The 16,041-nt window shown below is 38.4% G+C and overlaps 1 protein-coding gene across 1 annotated transcript in view; it reads right to left on the reverse strand.

The window, feature by feature from the left end:
- Window positions 1–16,041, reverse strand: part of sema6bb (sema domain, transmembrane domain (TM), and cytoplasmic domain, (semaphorin) 6Bb) — a 224,698-nt gene that overhangs the window by 67,685 nt on the left and 140,972 nt on the right. The window contains exons 6-10 of the mRNA XM_036579602.1: window positions 15,425–15,523; window positions 10,016–10,106; window positions 8,117–8,236; window positions 6,693–6,781; window positions 4,508–4,725 (exon numbers count right to left, since the gene is read on the reverse strand). Coding sequence (XP_036435495.1) covers window positions 4,508–4,725; window positions 6,693–6,781; window positions 8,117–8,236; window positions 10,016–10,106; window positions 15,425–15,523 — 617 coding nt within the window. The remainder of the gene's footprint in view (window positions 1–4,507; window positions 4,726–6,692; window positions 6,782–8,116; window positions 8,237–10,015; window positions 10,107–15,424; window positions 15,524–16,041) is intronic.

Consider the following 16,041-nt stretch of genomic DNA (forward strand, 5'->3'; position numbering starts at 1 on the left):
CTGGCAGTTCATCACATATTTATATTCATCAGATAGAACAGGTTGCCCTTATTTATGTGTTATAACCTCTTATTGTTCATTTTAGGCTGTTTTTGACCTAATTAACCATTATTAAACTAATTTTAACCATTTATAAGCTCTTAACGAGGGGAGTTCTGTTGGAAAGTCAGAAGTGATGTCATCAGCAGGGCTTTAAAATACGAAGGTAATTGTGTTTTGCTGTACTTAAGTATTATTTTGGAGGATTTGTACTTCACCTCAGAATTACAATAATTAAATACTTGTAGTTTTGCTCAGTTACATTGCTAAGATAAAAAAACAGTCTTTTTACCTCTTACATTTTCATTTAGACCAAAGTACTCGTTACAAATCTCAAAGGCAAAGAGGATTTTTCTCTTCTTCTCTGCATTCGTATACATTTTACTTTATTGTTTTTATTAGTATGTCCAGAAAATGTATTTATTATGTCTGATGAATATGATTTTTCACTTTTTCTATGCATTCCTATACATTTTAATGTACTGTTTTTATTAATATGTCCAGAAAATAGACATATCACATCTGATGAATATGATTTTTCTCTCTTTCTCTGCATTCCTATACATTTTAATGTATTGCTTTTATTAATACATCCAGACAAATTCATATCAGTGTAAAATGATCCCGCCATGATTAAGCTAATATGGTTTTTATGAACCAGCACCGACTAGAGCTGAGTTATATGGCAATATATGTCATTATCGTGATAATTTATACAGTACAATATGCTTTTCTGGACATATCGTCGGTACTTGTAACTTAGAACACTGACCAACTGCCTGTTTCATTATAAAGAGAGCAAAGTTAGTCTTGTTTAACTGGATTTAGTGCCAAATATTAAGTAAAAATCACTGTGTCCACAGGTTTTGATAGTATTTTTAATGTAGCTCTACTGGCTCTTTTTTCTCAGTTCCAACTGATCAGATGTCTAAAAAAATAAATATTGTGACATCGTGTATCATGAAAATTTACTATAGTATTATCGCAATATTTGGTTTTCGCCATATTGCCCATCTTTAGGACCATGTCACCCACCTTTAGGACCCTCCATTAGATTTTCATTCATACTTTCACTGAAGTCCCTCTTCACTTTCTCTTTCACGTCTCACTCTCTCTATTTCGTCTCTCTATTTTTGTCAGTCTTTCATTTGTTTTCTCTCTCTCTTGTCTCACTTCTCTCACTCTCTCTATTATATACCTCTGTCTTCACTCCTTCTCTCACATCTCTCTCTTTCTCTCTATCACGTCTCTCATTTCTCGATCTCTCTTTCCCTTTCTCTCTCCTCTCTCACATCGCTCTCGCATCTATCTTTATCTTTGTCTCTCTATTATTGTCAGTCTTTCTCTCTCATTTCTTTTCTCTCTCCCTCTCACATTTCTTTCTTGCTTCTCTCCTTCTCTCTCACATCTCTTTCTCTCCTCTCCATCTCTATTATTATATACCTCTATCTGTCTTCACTCTTTCTCTCTCGCTTCTCTTTTTCTCTATCTCTCTCTCTTTCTCTTTATCTCCTCTCTCACTTCTGTCTCCCTCTCTATATGTTACATCCTTCTATCCCTTTTCATTTTTTTACTCTCACTTCTATTTCTCTCTCTCTCTCATCTTTGTTTCTCTCTATTATTATATACCTCTATCTGTCTCACTCTTTCTCTCACATCTCTCTTTCTCTCTGTCATGTCTCTCATCTCTATCTCTCTTTCTCTCTCTCCTCTCTCACATCGCTCTCGCTTCTATCTTTATCTTGTCTCTCTATTATTGTCAGTCTTTCTCTCTAATTTATTTTCTCTCTCTCATCTCTCTTTCTCGCTTCTCTCCTCTCACTATTATTATACACCTCTATTATACACCTCAGTCTTTCTCTCTCCTTTCTTATTCTCTCTCTCGCTTTCTCCTTCTCTCTCACACATCTCTCTCTATTATTATATACCTCTATCCGTCCTCACTCTTTCTCTCCCTCTTTCTCTATCTCTCTCACTTCTCTCTCTTTCTCTCTATATATTACATCCTTCTATCCCTCTTCACTCTTACTCTCTCACTTCTCTCTCTCTCTCTCTCTCTCTCTCTCTCTCCTCTCTCTCCCTCTCTCTCTGTCTCTCTCTTTCTCTCCCCCTAAGGACACTCAATGGTCAGGAAACAGACCATTCCTGTATAAAAACACTTGGAGGATGAATGTATTCAGTCCTACTTTGGGGAAATAAACAAACAAAAAAAATCTTCAAAGTGCGAAATAATTTCTCAAACTGCTGCGTAAACACAAAGCTCATGCAGAGAAGTGCAGGCGGACGGAGCTCGGGGCGTAATTACTCAAAACAGCACCACAGAAACAGAGTCAGAGTCAAAATATTATGCTAAGCGTCGTTAAAAGTCATTCAGACGGTATGGATCCCATTAGTCTATTAGTTCCCACAGAGCGCACGAACGCATCACTTCCTCTTTCCCACAATCCTGCCCGCTGCGCCTGCCACCACACGCTAACACGCTAACTCGCTAACCGGCAACACGGCTATTTGTCTGGAAGCTCTTTAAGAGACCACACATACACACGGACCCCCCTGCGGTGCCCCCCGCTTGTTTGTGTTTGTATTTGTGTGCAGATGCTTGTTCAGCTGGGAAAATCGGACACTGTGGAATTTATCACCGACATCATGTTCCCCTCCAAAATTCTTAAAAGAAACAAAGAAAATGTGGCTCCTAACAACCACCTGGAAGAGCTGGTCAACCCCAAAACTGCCCCCATCAGATAAACAGCACTTAAAGCTTTCATCTCTGAGAGAGAGGAGAAAATCAAGCTGCTTCAGATCTGAAAACATCCACAGGTGTTTCTGTCCATCCTTCCACTGTGAGAAGACGACTCAGCGCTGTGGGTCTGAAAGGATGTGTAGCTGATCAAGAAGAACCTCACTGAGAAAAGGAGACGGACACTCCAAACAAAGAAGCTGAACCATGGACTGACCACCCCAGAGTCCAGACCTCAACACCACTGAATGTGTTTGATTACTTCAGAAAATGATCAACCAGCTTCTAAGACTGAACTTTGGAGGTGTGTCTGCAGATTCTTTGAGGAGCTGAAAGTGAGATAAATAAAGGGAATAAAGGGAAAGAGTGACTCACAAAACACTGACACATCTGATGAGGCCTCTGGGTAATTTTCTGTTAAATATACTGCAATAATGAAAGCTGTTTTGACTGGAAATTAAATATGGATTTTTAGACAGTGCTGTTCATAATTTGGTCACTAGATGTTTTTTAATTCTTCACAAGATGGTTCTAAAAGGGTTCTTAAGTAAAGACAATGGTTCTATACAGAACTAGGAACACTCAAAGAACCATTTGCATGCTAACATGGTTCTTTGCATAGTGAAATGCACTGTATGTTTCTACACAGCACCAAAAAGGGTTTGCCTATTGTAAAAGCTCATAAGCTTGACACTGAAAACAATAGTAAAGCCCTTTTTGATGCTATATAGATCCCTTTTTAAAAAGGTTCTATATGGAACCATATATAACAGCCTGGTTTAGGTCTTACGTGAGAAATCACTTCGTATTTGTCAGTGTGTAGTGGTGTACCACAAGGATCAGTTTTAGGGCCCCTAATGTTATCCCTATATCACTCTCTCTCTCTTTCTTTGTCACCTTCTCTCTTTCTCTTTCTCTTCCCTTGCTCTCTCTCTCTCTCTCTCTCTCTCTCTCTTTTTCTATCTCTCTACATTTATTTCTTTTGTCTCACTCTCTCTTTAGTAGTTGCGTCACTCTCTGCTCTCTACTTTTCTCTCTCCCATTCTCTCCCTCGTTCTCTGCTTTCTCTTTCTATCTCTCTTAAGAGGTGGAATCACTGTTTCTCTTTTTTCCCTTCCTCTTATCCTCTCTCCCTCGTTCCCACGCTCTTTCCTGTCATTATTTCCGTGAAATACACACTTTTGCCATGATCTGTAAATATATGCCTTTTTCCTCCTCTCAGGGAAATACCTGCTATCACTCCCTCACATCCTCCTCTCTCTCCCTCTCTCTCTATCCCTTTCATTTTTTCATCTCTCAGCTTCTCATCCACGCTCTCTCTCTCTCTCTCCTCTCGCTCTTTCCATCTAGCCTCTAGCTGTGGAGTGTTATGTGTGTGAAGTGGAGCCAAAATGTGGGTCTCTCCACCCAAATCCAATCAAACGGAGCAGCGGATCGCAGCTAAATTTATCCATTTATAAGGGCACTCAGCCAATACATTTCCCCTACATCGATAAAGTATTCCTCCGTCCTGATATCATTTTTTAAAAGCTTGAATAAATAAGGATAAGCCTCATGTCATGTGAGCTTTGTGGTTCATATTTTATCAAATCAACACTGTTTTAACGAAATAACAGCTGCTTGACTATCAATCCGCATCCATTTCACTGGTCTATTTTGCTCCACATGCATGTTGACCCATCTTATCACTTCATTTTGGTTGCTATCACTCCTCATTCATGCATGTCATACCTGTTGGATGGTGTGGAGAACACAGCCAGTATGATGTCTCGGCCGTGCAGGCGGAGGATGGGGCTGGTGGAGTGCAGCAGATTAAAGTAGAAGTGTGAGTCTCCGGGGATGGAGCAGTTCAATCTGGCCTTCAGAAATGATGTCCACTGCTTCTCCAACACCCGCTGAGAACCGCCCATATCACTCTTACACACACGAGCCACACGGGAGACCACCACCTGGCACGCATACACACACAGGTTTGTTTTTCTGACAATGTCAGAACGCAGGGTCCTACATATGCTCCATACTGCTGCTGTTGAAACATAACCTCGTATCTCCATTTTTGTCATTTTTTCAGTTTTTGACATAATTGAAAAATGTAAATTTCATGTAAATTTCATGATGAATGGACCAAAAGAAACAGTCCAAAATGACTTGGAGAAACATCTGGTTCCAAAGACTTCCATTAAAAGTAAAGTCTATTTTTCCCTTCTCCATTTTGGAGATACAAGGTTTTGTTCTGACAGCAGAGATATGCAAGTACCCATACATAATAATAATGTGCCCTATATGCATTACATAAAAGTGAATATCTATGTAAAAGTAAGCACCCATATGAACAATTATATGTTCCATATGTGTTCTATGTCCTGTATGTATTACACTAAAACCACCTCCTTGTTTCTACGCTCATTGTCCATTTTATCAGCTCCACTGACCGTATAGTTTCACTAAGTAGTTCTACAGTTACAGACTGTAGTCCATCTGTTTCTCTGCATATTTTGTTACCCTGTTCTTCAGTGGTCAGGACCCCCACAGAACAGGTATTATTTGGGTGGTGGATCATTCTCAGCACTGCAGTGATACTGATGTGGTGGTGGCATGTTAGTGTGTGTTGCGCTGGTACGAGTGGATCAGACACAGCAGTGATGCTGGCGTTAAACACTGTGTCCACTCACTGTCCACTCTACTAGACACTCCTACCCTGTTGGTTCACCTTGTAGATGTAAAGTCAGAGACAATAGCTCATCTGCTGCTGCCCAGTTTGTGGTGGTCGTCCTCTAGTCCTTCAGTGGTCAAAGGATGCTGCCCACAGGACGCTGTTGGCTGGATGTTTTTGGTTCTCAGTCCAGCAGTGATACTGAGGTGTTTAAAAACTCCAGCAGCACTGCTGTGTCTGATCCACTCAGACCAGCACAACACACACTAACACACCACCACCACGTCAGTGTTACTGCAGTGCTGAGAATGATTCAGCACTCAAATAATACCTGCTCTGTGGGGGTCCTGATCATTGAAGAACAGGGTAACAAAGTATGCAGAGAAACAGATGGACTACAGTCTGTAAGAGTAGAACTACAAAGTGCTCAAAATGCTGGTCAAAACTGTTTTTCTCTGAATTTCCTACAAAATCACAACATATCTGTCTGGAGAATGAAATATGAATATGAAAACAAGCACACACATATTTGTATGGTAAGCACTCTGTAAGACTTTAACAGAGTAGAATGAAGACCATAATACTCTTGATGAATTAATAAAAAGTAAACCACTCAACCTTTAAATCCTCCAGGATTTTTATTTGGCAGAGTTTCCTACTGTTATTGTTGTTTTGACTCAGAACTGTAAACTACCATAATTAATTCATGAAAATGTCAGTGCTTTCCATATCGTGGTTCAGTGGGCAATTTAAACTGCATGAAAACCACAGCAGTCCCACTAACTCGGAGCTCCACAAGAGCGGACTGCTGTCGAAAGCAGAAACCCACCGAATTAGGCATCGCTAATTAGCCAGATAAAAGGAGTCCTTGTTATTCGGCCAGAGACACGGTCTAAAGTGAAAATGAATGATGCCATTTGAGCAACGGAGAGAGGAAAATATCTCCTCCGTCTAATTTGCTCCCAGAAGTTTTATAGGGCAGGTTTATTAAATTAAATATGCAGCTCAAAAATGAGGGTGAAAAGGTCGTAACACAGTTTGTGGGAAAATACACGTTATTAATGATATTACAACATCAGCGGCACACTGAACATCTACGCTAACACACAGGTACAAATACACTCTGTTACCTCTTTCCTCTCTTCTGTTTTATCACCTTCTCCTCTTCTCTATTCTCCCCTTTTCTGTGCTCTCCTATTTTTAGCTCTTCTCTTCTCACTACTCTTTTCTTTTTCCCTATATTCCTCTCCTCTCTTTTCTTACCTTCTCCAGGTAGTTGAACTCCATGGCCATTTCTCTGAAGAAGAAGTAAATGTGTGGTCCCCACTCCACAGCGCTGACGAAGTAAGGCTCTGTGAACAAAGACACAAAATCATCATCACACGCTCAGCAGGGAAAAAACAAGTGGAATATAATGGCTGTGGTGTTCATAGTATTTTCAGGAGCCAGTACCTACATGGAATACTATGTCCCATATACCTTATACACAGGGTGTCCCAAAACAATTGACATCATTTCGTAGTCTAATAACAGCCAATTCTCCCTCAAATGATCTCACATTTTAACAAAATGTGTAAAAACTAACCAAGTATAATTTTTAATGTGTTTTTTTCAGGTTGAAGAACGGCGTCCACTAGAAATGAAAAGGCGTTGTGTGTGTTAGAATATGCTCGAACACAGTCAAACAAAAGTGTGCAGCAGCATTTTTGAGAAAATTCAATAAAAATGCACCAACTGGAAAGCAGATTTGGGCACGGCACAAAAAATTCAAAGAGGAAGGCTGTCTGTGTGGGACAAAGGGGTCTGGACGACCACCAGTATCGGAAGATATTACATTTGTGAAGCTGTGAAATCGGTTATAAAATCTACATCCCTCTGAATTTCTTGTTTGAATTTTGATAAATAAATCTTGTACTGTTCAACATGAAGCCTATTTCATTTTGTTTGCCAGGACATGTAGTTAATCAGATATTCACATCTCAAATGATGTCAAATTTTTTGGGATACCCTGTATATATGTAAATATCTATATAGAATACTAGAATGTCCTGTATGCATTATATATATGTAAGAATCTATATAGAACAATAAAATGTTCCATATGTTTATATATATGTAAGTATCTATATAGAATAATAAAATGTCCCGTATGTATTTTATAAATCTGTAACATCTATACAGAACAATTAAATGTCCCATTTGTATTATATATATGTAATTCTCTATATAGAACAATAAAATGGCCCATTTGTATTTTATGTATATGTAATTCTCTATATAGAACAAAAAAAAATGGCCCATATGTTTTATATATATGTATATATATCTATATAGAACAATAAAATGGCCTTAAATAGAATTTGTTTCACATGTATGTACGTATCTATACATATGAAAGCATCTACTTGGAATAATAATAACTCCCTATGGTTCTTATATACAAACTTAGCTCTGAAAAAGTGGGGACAGTGTGGGAAATGACAATAAACCAGGAAGCAGTGATTAATAAATCCTATTTGATCTGTATTAATTTGAAAACAGTGTAAAAAGTCTTTTTCTCTGATTTTCCTACAAAACTGGGATATTTCTGTCCTGAAAAATGTATGAATACAAACAGGCACACACACACACTGCCCTGCTGATTGTGTAGAAGCACACACTGTGTACGATGTTTATCACTGTCCCACCTCTGAACCACTTGGAGTCGTGTTTGACGGTGCGGAGAGCAGGACTGTCCCCCAAACTCCTGTAGATCACCGCATCTATGGCCAGGAAATCGGTCACTGTGGCAGTGAAGAGGTTTCCATCTGCAGAAACAATACATATATGTACATCTATATATATATAAATATATCTATACACAAACACACAAGCTGTTAATCTGTTACAGGAAACGCCATACAGAGAAAATTTATGGATTTAATAAACTCCTACTGCTCCTACAATATATCCTTAACTTATTACATCATATTTCTTTCCACTGCAGTGTGTGAGCCTCTAACGCAGCGCTCAGGGCTTAGCATGTGTATATGATTACAGCCGGAGACAGACATAAATACTGTCCGTGAACGAGCGTGTAATTAAGACAGATAATTGACGAGGAGCTCAGAGGCGCTTTAACAAAGAAATCTCTATATATGCTTCCAGTAATCAGCAGCAGTCATTTCCTGCGGGGTGTTATTGTGTAATTCACGGAAAGCTGGAGACCACGGCGGGACAGGAGTGGACAAACACGCTGAAAAGTGGAAGACAGGCAGGCTGTGTCCAGCACTCCTCCACAGCTCCCTCTCTGGGCTCTGAATAGCCTTAATAGTCCTTGGCGAACAGTCGTTTGTCTGTGTCATTTTCATTTTCTCAGTGTGATCAGAGGCGACGACAAAGTGGACGACAGGAGGAAGCTTGTTTTGATTTTTTATCATTTTGTGTTATTTATATATACGTATACATCATTTACAGTTAAATAACATATGAAGTATATGAAGTTAATGTAATGAGATCTTTGGAAGTTATTTTGGACACAATGAAAAGGACAGATTTTCAAATATTATAAAAAATAAACAAAAAACAAATTGAGGTTTTGTTCCGACAGCAAACACATTTGGAACAGAAATGAACAGAATAAACATTATCGCCCAATTTGCTTTGGTCTCAGTTCACATCCAATGTCTGATTCAGATTATAATTGTGATCGTGATTTTTTTTCTGATTCTGATTCTAATTCTGATTTAGACTTAGATTTGAATTCAGATTATAATTGTGATTGTGATTTTTTTTTCTGATTCTAATTCTGATTTAGACTTAGATTTGAATTCAGATTGTAATTGTGACTCATTCAAATTCTAATTCTTTCATTCTAACTGTAATTTATTTTGATATTGATTCTAATTCTAATTTTCGTTTTTTTTTCTGAATGTGATTTTTTTCTCAGATTTAAACTTTAGACTTAAATTTGAATTCCGATTGCAATTGTGACTCATTCTAGCTCTAATTCTCTTATTCTAATTGCATTGTACAAATTCTGATACTGATTCTAATTCTAATTAGGATTCTGATTCTTCTTTATTGTGATTTTTTCTGATGCAGATTTTTCTAAATCTAAGTCAGATTCTGATTCTAATTCTGATTTAGACTCGGATTCAAATTCAGACTGTAATTGTGACTCATTCTAATTCTAATTTTCTCATACAAACTGTAATTTTGATACTGATGATAATTCTAATTATTCTGATTCTTTTATATTTTGTTTTTTTCTGATTGATTTTCTGATTCTAACATACATTCCAACTTTGATTCTTATTCAGATTCCAAATCTAATTGTAGTTCTTATTCAGATTCTGATTCTAATCGCAATTCTGATTTTGATTTTAATTGTGACTGTTATTCAGACTGCAACTGCAATTCAGACTCTGATTCTAAGGGTGCTACTGATTCTTTTTCTGATTCTAAATTTGATTCTATTTCTGATTCTTATTCTAATTCTGATTTTGATTCTAGTTCTGATTCCAATTGTGTTTCTGATTCTAATCATAATTTTGATTCTGATTCTTTTTTATTTTGATTCTTTTTCTGATTCTGATGCTACTTACCTGCAAACAGAGCCACGTTGGCATGTTTGGGGTCATAAGGGCAGCGAGCCATCCCACTGACCGTCTCACCCACCATCTCCAGAGTGTCTCCCTGCACACACACAAACACACACACACACACACACACACACAGTGTGGTATTAAGGAGAGGTCAGTAAAGAGCTGCTCTGGCTCACAGTCACTAAACCGTAGGAGGACAACTGAACAAAAACATTCACTCTGCTGTAAAAGGTACAGCTGGCTGATCTGAGACAGAATCAGAGAGAGAGAGATGGTGGATTCAGAGAGAGAGCGAGAGAGAGAGGGAGAGAGAGAGGGAAGAGAAGAGGAATAGAAAGAAAGAATGAAAGAGAGACACAAACGCACACACATTCACTAAAACATCCACGGGCCATTCCCGCTGCAGTTACTCGACTCGTTTGAAGTTTGAGCTGATGAGAAATAATGATTTGCTGTCGTTCCATTAAAACTAACTCAAAATAAACTCCTGCTCTTTCTCTCTCTCTGTCTCTCTCTCTCTCGCTCTCTCTTTTTAGTTCCCTTTTCTTCTCAGTCTCCTTTTCCTCCGCTCTCTCTTTCTGTCTCTATCCACACTTCCTCTCTCTTTCCTCTTCTCATTTATCTATCTTTATATCTCTCTTCCCCTTTCCTCCTCCTCTCTCTCTCCTTCCTCCTCTCCCCATTCCCTCCTCTTTCTAGGTCTCTCTCTTTTTTCTCATTCTGTCATTTTTCTCTTTTCCTCTCACTTTCCCTTTCCTCTTCCCATCTGCCTTCTTCCTCACCCTGTTCCTCTCTCTCAATCCCCTCTTCCTCTCTCTCTTTCCTCTTCTTACCTATCTCTCTTTATATCGCTCTTCCTCTTAACTCTTTCTCTATCTCTTTCTCCTCTTCCACTCTTTCTTTTCTCTTCTCACCTATCTTTATATCTCTATCCTTTCCTTCTTTCTCTCCCCCTCCCTTCATTTTCCTCTCTCTCTTTCTCTCTTCCACTCTCTTCTCTCCTTATCCCTGTTTCTTTCTCTCTCTCTCTCTCTCCCTCTCTCTCTTACTCTCTCCTCCTCCTCTGTCTCTCTCCTGCATTCCCCCTCTTTCTCTCTCTCCTTCCTCCTCTCCCTTTCCTCTTTCTTTCTGTCTCTCTCTTCCTCTTTTTTCTGTCATTTCTCTCTCTTTTCCTCTCTTACTGTTCTTCTTCCCATCTCTCTCTCGCTTTTTCTTTCTCTCTCTCCGTCTCTTTCTTTCTTCTTCACCTCTCACCCCTCCTCTAACTTTTTCTTTCTCTACTTTTTCTTCTCTTCTTCTCACTCTTTTCCTCTCCCTCTCTCTCTCTGTCTCTCTCTCTCACTCATACAGGTGTAATGTCTCATTAGCAGTGTTTGCTAATGCTCTCTGTGTTCTATCACTTTGTCTCCATGGTGACAGACTAAACGACTCGCTCTCTTCCTCATCCTCCTCGCACTCCTCTCTTTTTCACTAACTTTTGTTTTCAGCGCTCTGTAATGAAGCAGCTGACAGGAACGAGGGGAACCGGCAGAGCGGATGATTAATATTTCTGTCTTTATGTCTCTTTATTTATTTATTAATTTATTTGTTGTCTATTTGTCAGGGTTTTTTTATCATTAGTGTAATTGGAGCGGCGGAGGACGCTGGGATACGGCTCAGGTGTGATGTTTCTGGATGGAAGATGAAAGCCGACGCTGCGGGAGGAATTGTAAGCGATCGCGGCGTCTATTCATGTGACGCGAGCTTTCAGCACGAGAGAAACACTCCAGACAGATAAAAGACACCCAGCACACAAACACCTGCACACCCACACGCAAATAAACCGAGAACGACGACACGACTGGGAAAGGAAAACGGCTTTTAAAGCCACTGTTTGGCCTTTAAAACGTTGTTTTTGTTACAAATACTTTTTCCCTAAAATAATATCAGAGGCACTTTACAGATCACTAATATGTGGGTGGTGATTAGAGGCTGCACGACTTCAGATTTTTCGACAGAGAATGTGTGCACTCAATAGTCTGATCATAATCAGATTTCTGCAGTTATCTGATTATTCAAATGATCATGTAAACAGCACACTCTGATTTCCTACATCGCAGCAAGGTCTAAAAATCCGTTTAAGAAATCTGATAAAGAGGCTGGATTTTAGCTCAGTAATCAGATTTCTCAGTGCATGTAAACTCTTACTCTGATTTCTTTCGGATTTCTCAGTCTGCACATGTGCGAGAACAGACGGTGGTACCGGAAATAAGCAAGGAGCGTCGCCGTGAGACGCAGCAAAACACTTTTGGAGCCACGCTGAAACCAAAGACATGCCTGATGAAGTGAAGGATTTAAATAATCTTCATTATTTCCTAGATGATGTTTGTTCATATTTTCAGATAAAGTGGTGTGGTGTTTTTTTAAAAAAGCCGCAGCATGAAGTTTGAGTTTTACGTTATGTTTATGTCATTCTTCTATGAGTTTACTGGCTGGTTGTAAAGCAGAAATCTGATTACTGCCCGACTCATGTAGACCTGGAGATTCCACATAATCTGATTACTCAAGAGCATGTAAACGTGTTGATTGTATTACTGACAAAATCTGATTTTCTGCAGTTATCGGATTATTAAGTGCATGTAAACGCACTCAGTGATGCGATCACATAACATCATGAATAAAGCCATGGGAGAAGGGAATGCTTTGCAATAAGCACCTTTAAAACTCAAACTCAAACTCCACAGGTCAGTAGAGCAAGATGTGCCCTTTCCAACAAGCCCCGGATCACACTGCTAACCTTCAGGGAACCGAAGACACCGACCCTGGAACCTTGCAAATTTGTATCCTACTTAGGCGCACCCTAGGTGGCCTTTCCGGAATGCTTACCCACGGCTCAGGTCTGTGGAGCCAGAGGAATTTAGAGCAGCGTGACTCAGTAAAGAGTAACTTACTTCAAACTTCACAGGATTATAGGGCATTATGAGTTTTTAAATTATTTCTCCATCTTTTGTCAGATCCAGTAACAGTACACACTTAAAATTATGGTTCTTTAGTAATGAAAATGGTTCTATATAGAGCCATGAACACACAAAGAACCCTTTGCATGATTAAAGGGTTCTTTGCATCATGAAAGGGTTATTCAGATTGACTTAGAGTGTGTTTCATATGGTTCTATATAGAACCATCTACAGCACATTCTCCATCAATCTGAAGAACCTTTCACGATGCAAAGAACCTTTAATCAAAAAACTGGATATTACCCTCGTAGCTCCAGCGCTAAAACTAAAGAAGTGAGCTTCAGACACAGAACGTCTTGATGGACAACTTTTAGGACAAGCGTAAAATCGGATAAAACTGATTTTAAAAGAGCACAATTAACCTGAATGAATGGAGGGACAGTGTCTGACTAACAGCAGCATCACTTATTTGGCCTATAAAAGGCGAATATAGCCCAGAAAAGCGTCTGTGGCAGAACAGAGAGGGGTTCAGCACACGCTCTGAAAGCAGCAGCGATCAATAACACTTCAATCATTTATACTGATGGCTCCGAGAAAGAGAGGGAGGCGCTCAGCGGGGGCAGACGTGGGGGGAATTTCCTTCAGATTGTGCGTGTATGACAGTGTGTCTGTGTCTGTCAGGTAGAAGAGAAGGCCTAACGATTTCTGGGACGTGTGTAATTTTATATTGATTTGTGTTTAATAAAACTGTCATGCTTGCTGTATTTAGAGCTGAACTGAAGGTCTTAGATTATCTGCCAACATAACTAGAAGGAGACAAAAGAATTATCCAATCACAGTTTCATTTACAGTGAGTTTGTGAGAAAAAACACAGTCCTTCTGGACGTTCTAGACATGCCAATGACTGAATACGAGCCGTTGTGATTGTGACTCTTTCTGATTCTGATTTAGACTTAGATTTAGATTCAGATTCAGATTCAGATTGTAATTTTGACTCATTGTAATCCTGTCTTTCCTGTAATTCTGTACCGATCCTAATTCTGATTGCGATTCTGATTCTTTTTTTATTTTGATTTTTTCTGACTCTGATTCTTTTTCTAATTCTAATTCTGATTCTAAATTTGATTCTAATTTAGTTTCTAATTCCAATTGCAATTCTGATTCTAATTCTAATTCAGATTCTGATTTTAATTGTGTTTCTGATTCTGATTTTGATTCTAATTGTGATTGTGACTATGACTCTCTTTCTGATTCTGATTCTAATTCTGATTTAGACTTGGTTTCAAATTCAGATTGTGATTTTGACTAATAACTGATAATTCTAATTCTCTCATTCTAACTGTATTTTTGACATGGATCCTAATTCTGATTCTGATTCTGATTGTAAATTTGATTCCAATTCAGATTCTTAATTTCCTAATTTTATACTGATCCTAATGCTAATTAAGATTCTGTTTTTTTATTTAGCTTTTTTTGTGTTTCTGATTGTTTTTCTAATTCTAATTCAGATTCTGATTTTAATTGTGTTTCTGATTGTTTTTCTAATTCTAATTCAGATTCTGATTTTAATTGCGTTTCTGATTCTGATTTTGATTCTGATTGTGATTGTGACTATGACTCTCTTTCTGATTCTGATTCTAATTCTGATTAGACTTAGATCCAAATTCAGATTGTGATTTTGACTCAGACTAATTCGAATTCTCTCATTCTAACTGTATTTTTGACACGGATCCTAATTCTAATTATGATTCTGACTCTTTTTTATATTTTTTTCTGATTTTGATTCTTTTTCTGATTCTAATTCTGATTCTCATTCAGATTTAGATTTTAACTGCAATTCTGATTCTCATTCTAATTCAGATTCTGATTCTCATTCTAATTGTGACTGTAATTGTGTTCCAATTCTGATTCAGAGTCTGGTTTTAATTGTGTTTCTGATCATTTTTATTTAATAGAATTGTCATGCTTGCTGTATGTAGAGCTGAACAGGGGGCCTTACACGTTAGACTAACTACCAACATGGTTAGGAAGAGTCAGAGGAATCAATCACGTTCTGATTTACAGTGAGTTTGAGACCAACAAAAGGCCTTCTGGAAGCAGGTTTAGGTCAGTTGTTAGGAATGGAAAACAGCAGTGGCAGCTATATGACAGGACTCTTTAATGAAAGAGTCACTGTAAAACTGATATATACAGGCTCAAATATATGTTCATGTCTGTTACAAGCTTCAGATAAAACACATGGAATCTAGAATGACCATTAAATTGCACCAGCCTTAGCTTAGTGCTAACTAAAGTATTATAAATCCCATAGAGAGGGTAGAAATTAGCATTATAGTAGATGTGGGCTTTTTCTCATTTTTTTAAATAAGTTTTAATATCTATGGCCCAAATTGAAGGCCACGCTCTAGCAGTCTCAGGTTCAGCCCTGTGCATAAGAATGTATGAGTGTGTATAAGTGTCTATAAACACTCACGGTGTAGTTTGCGCAGAGTGGGTTGAAGGCGTTTGTCCCGCAGACGAAGAGTCCGCCCTGCCGACTCAGCAAAACCTTGATGTAGTTTCGACACTCGTCCTGAAAATGACAACAAAAAACACACATCAGCTGAAACAGCCACACTCACAAATGTTGGTTGCTAGCTACTGTTGCTAAGTTGGACAAGCTTTACAGAACACTGATAAAATGCCATTCAACCTAATGAGAAACTGTAGAACAGACTCAGTTTATATCACAATACCTACATTTAGAGTCGGTTATTCATTCAGCCTAATGAGAAACTGTAGAACAGACTCAGTTTATATCACAATACCTACATTTAGAGCCAGTTATTCATTCAACCTAACAAAAAACTGTAGAACAGACTCAGTTTATATCACAATACCTACATTTAGAGTCGGTTATTCATTCAGTCTAATGAGAAACTGTAGAACAGACTCAGTTTATATCACAATACCTACATTTAGAGTCAGTTATTCATTCAGCCTAATGAGAAACTGTAGAACAGACTCGGTTTATATCACAATACCTACATTTAGAGTCAGTTATTCATTCAGCCTAATGAGAAACTGTAGAACAGACTCAGTTTATATCAC

The sequence above is a fragment of the Colossoma macropomum genome, unplaced genomic scaffold (assembly GCF_904425465.1).
Source record: "Colossoma macropomum unplaced genomic scaffold, Colossoma_macropomum, whole genome shotgun sequence".
Classification (NCBI taxonomy): domain Eukaryota; kingdom Metazoa; phylum Chordata; class Actinopteri; order Characiformes; family Serrasalmidae; genus Colossoma; species Colossoma macropomum.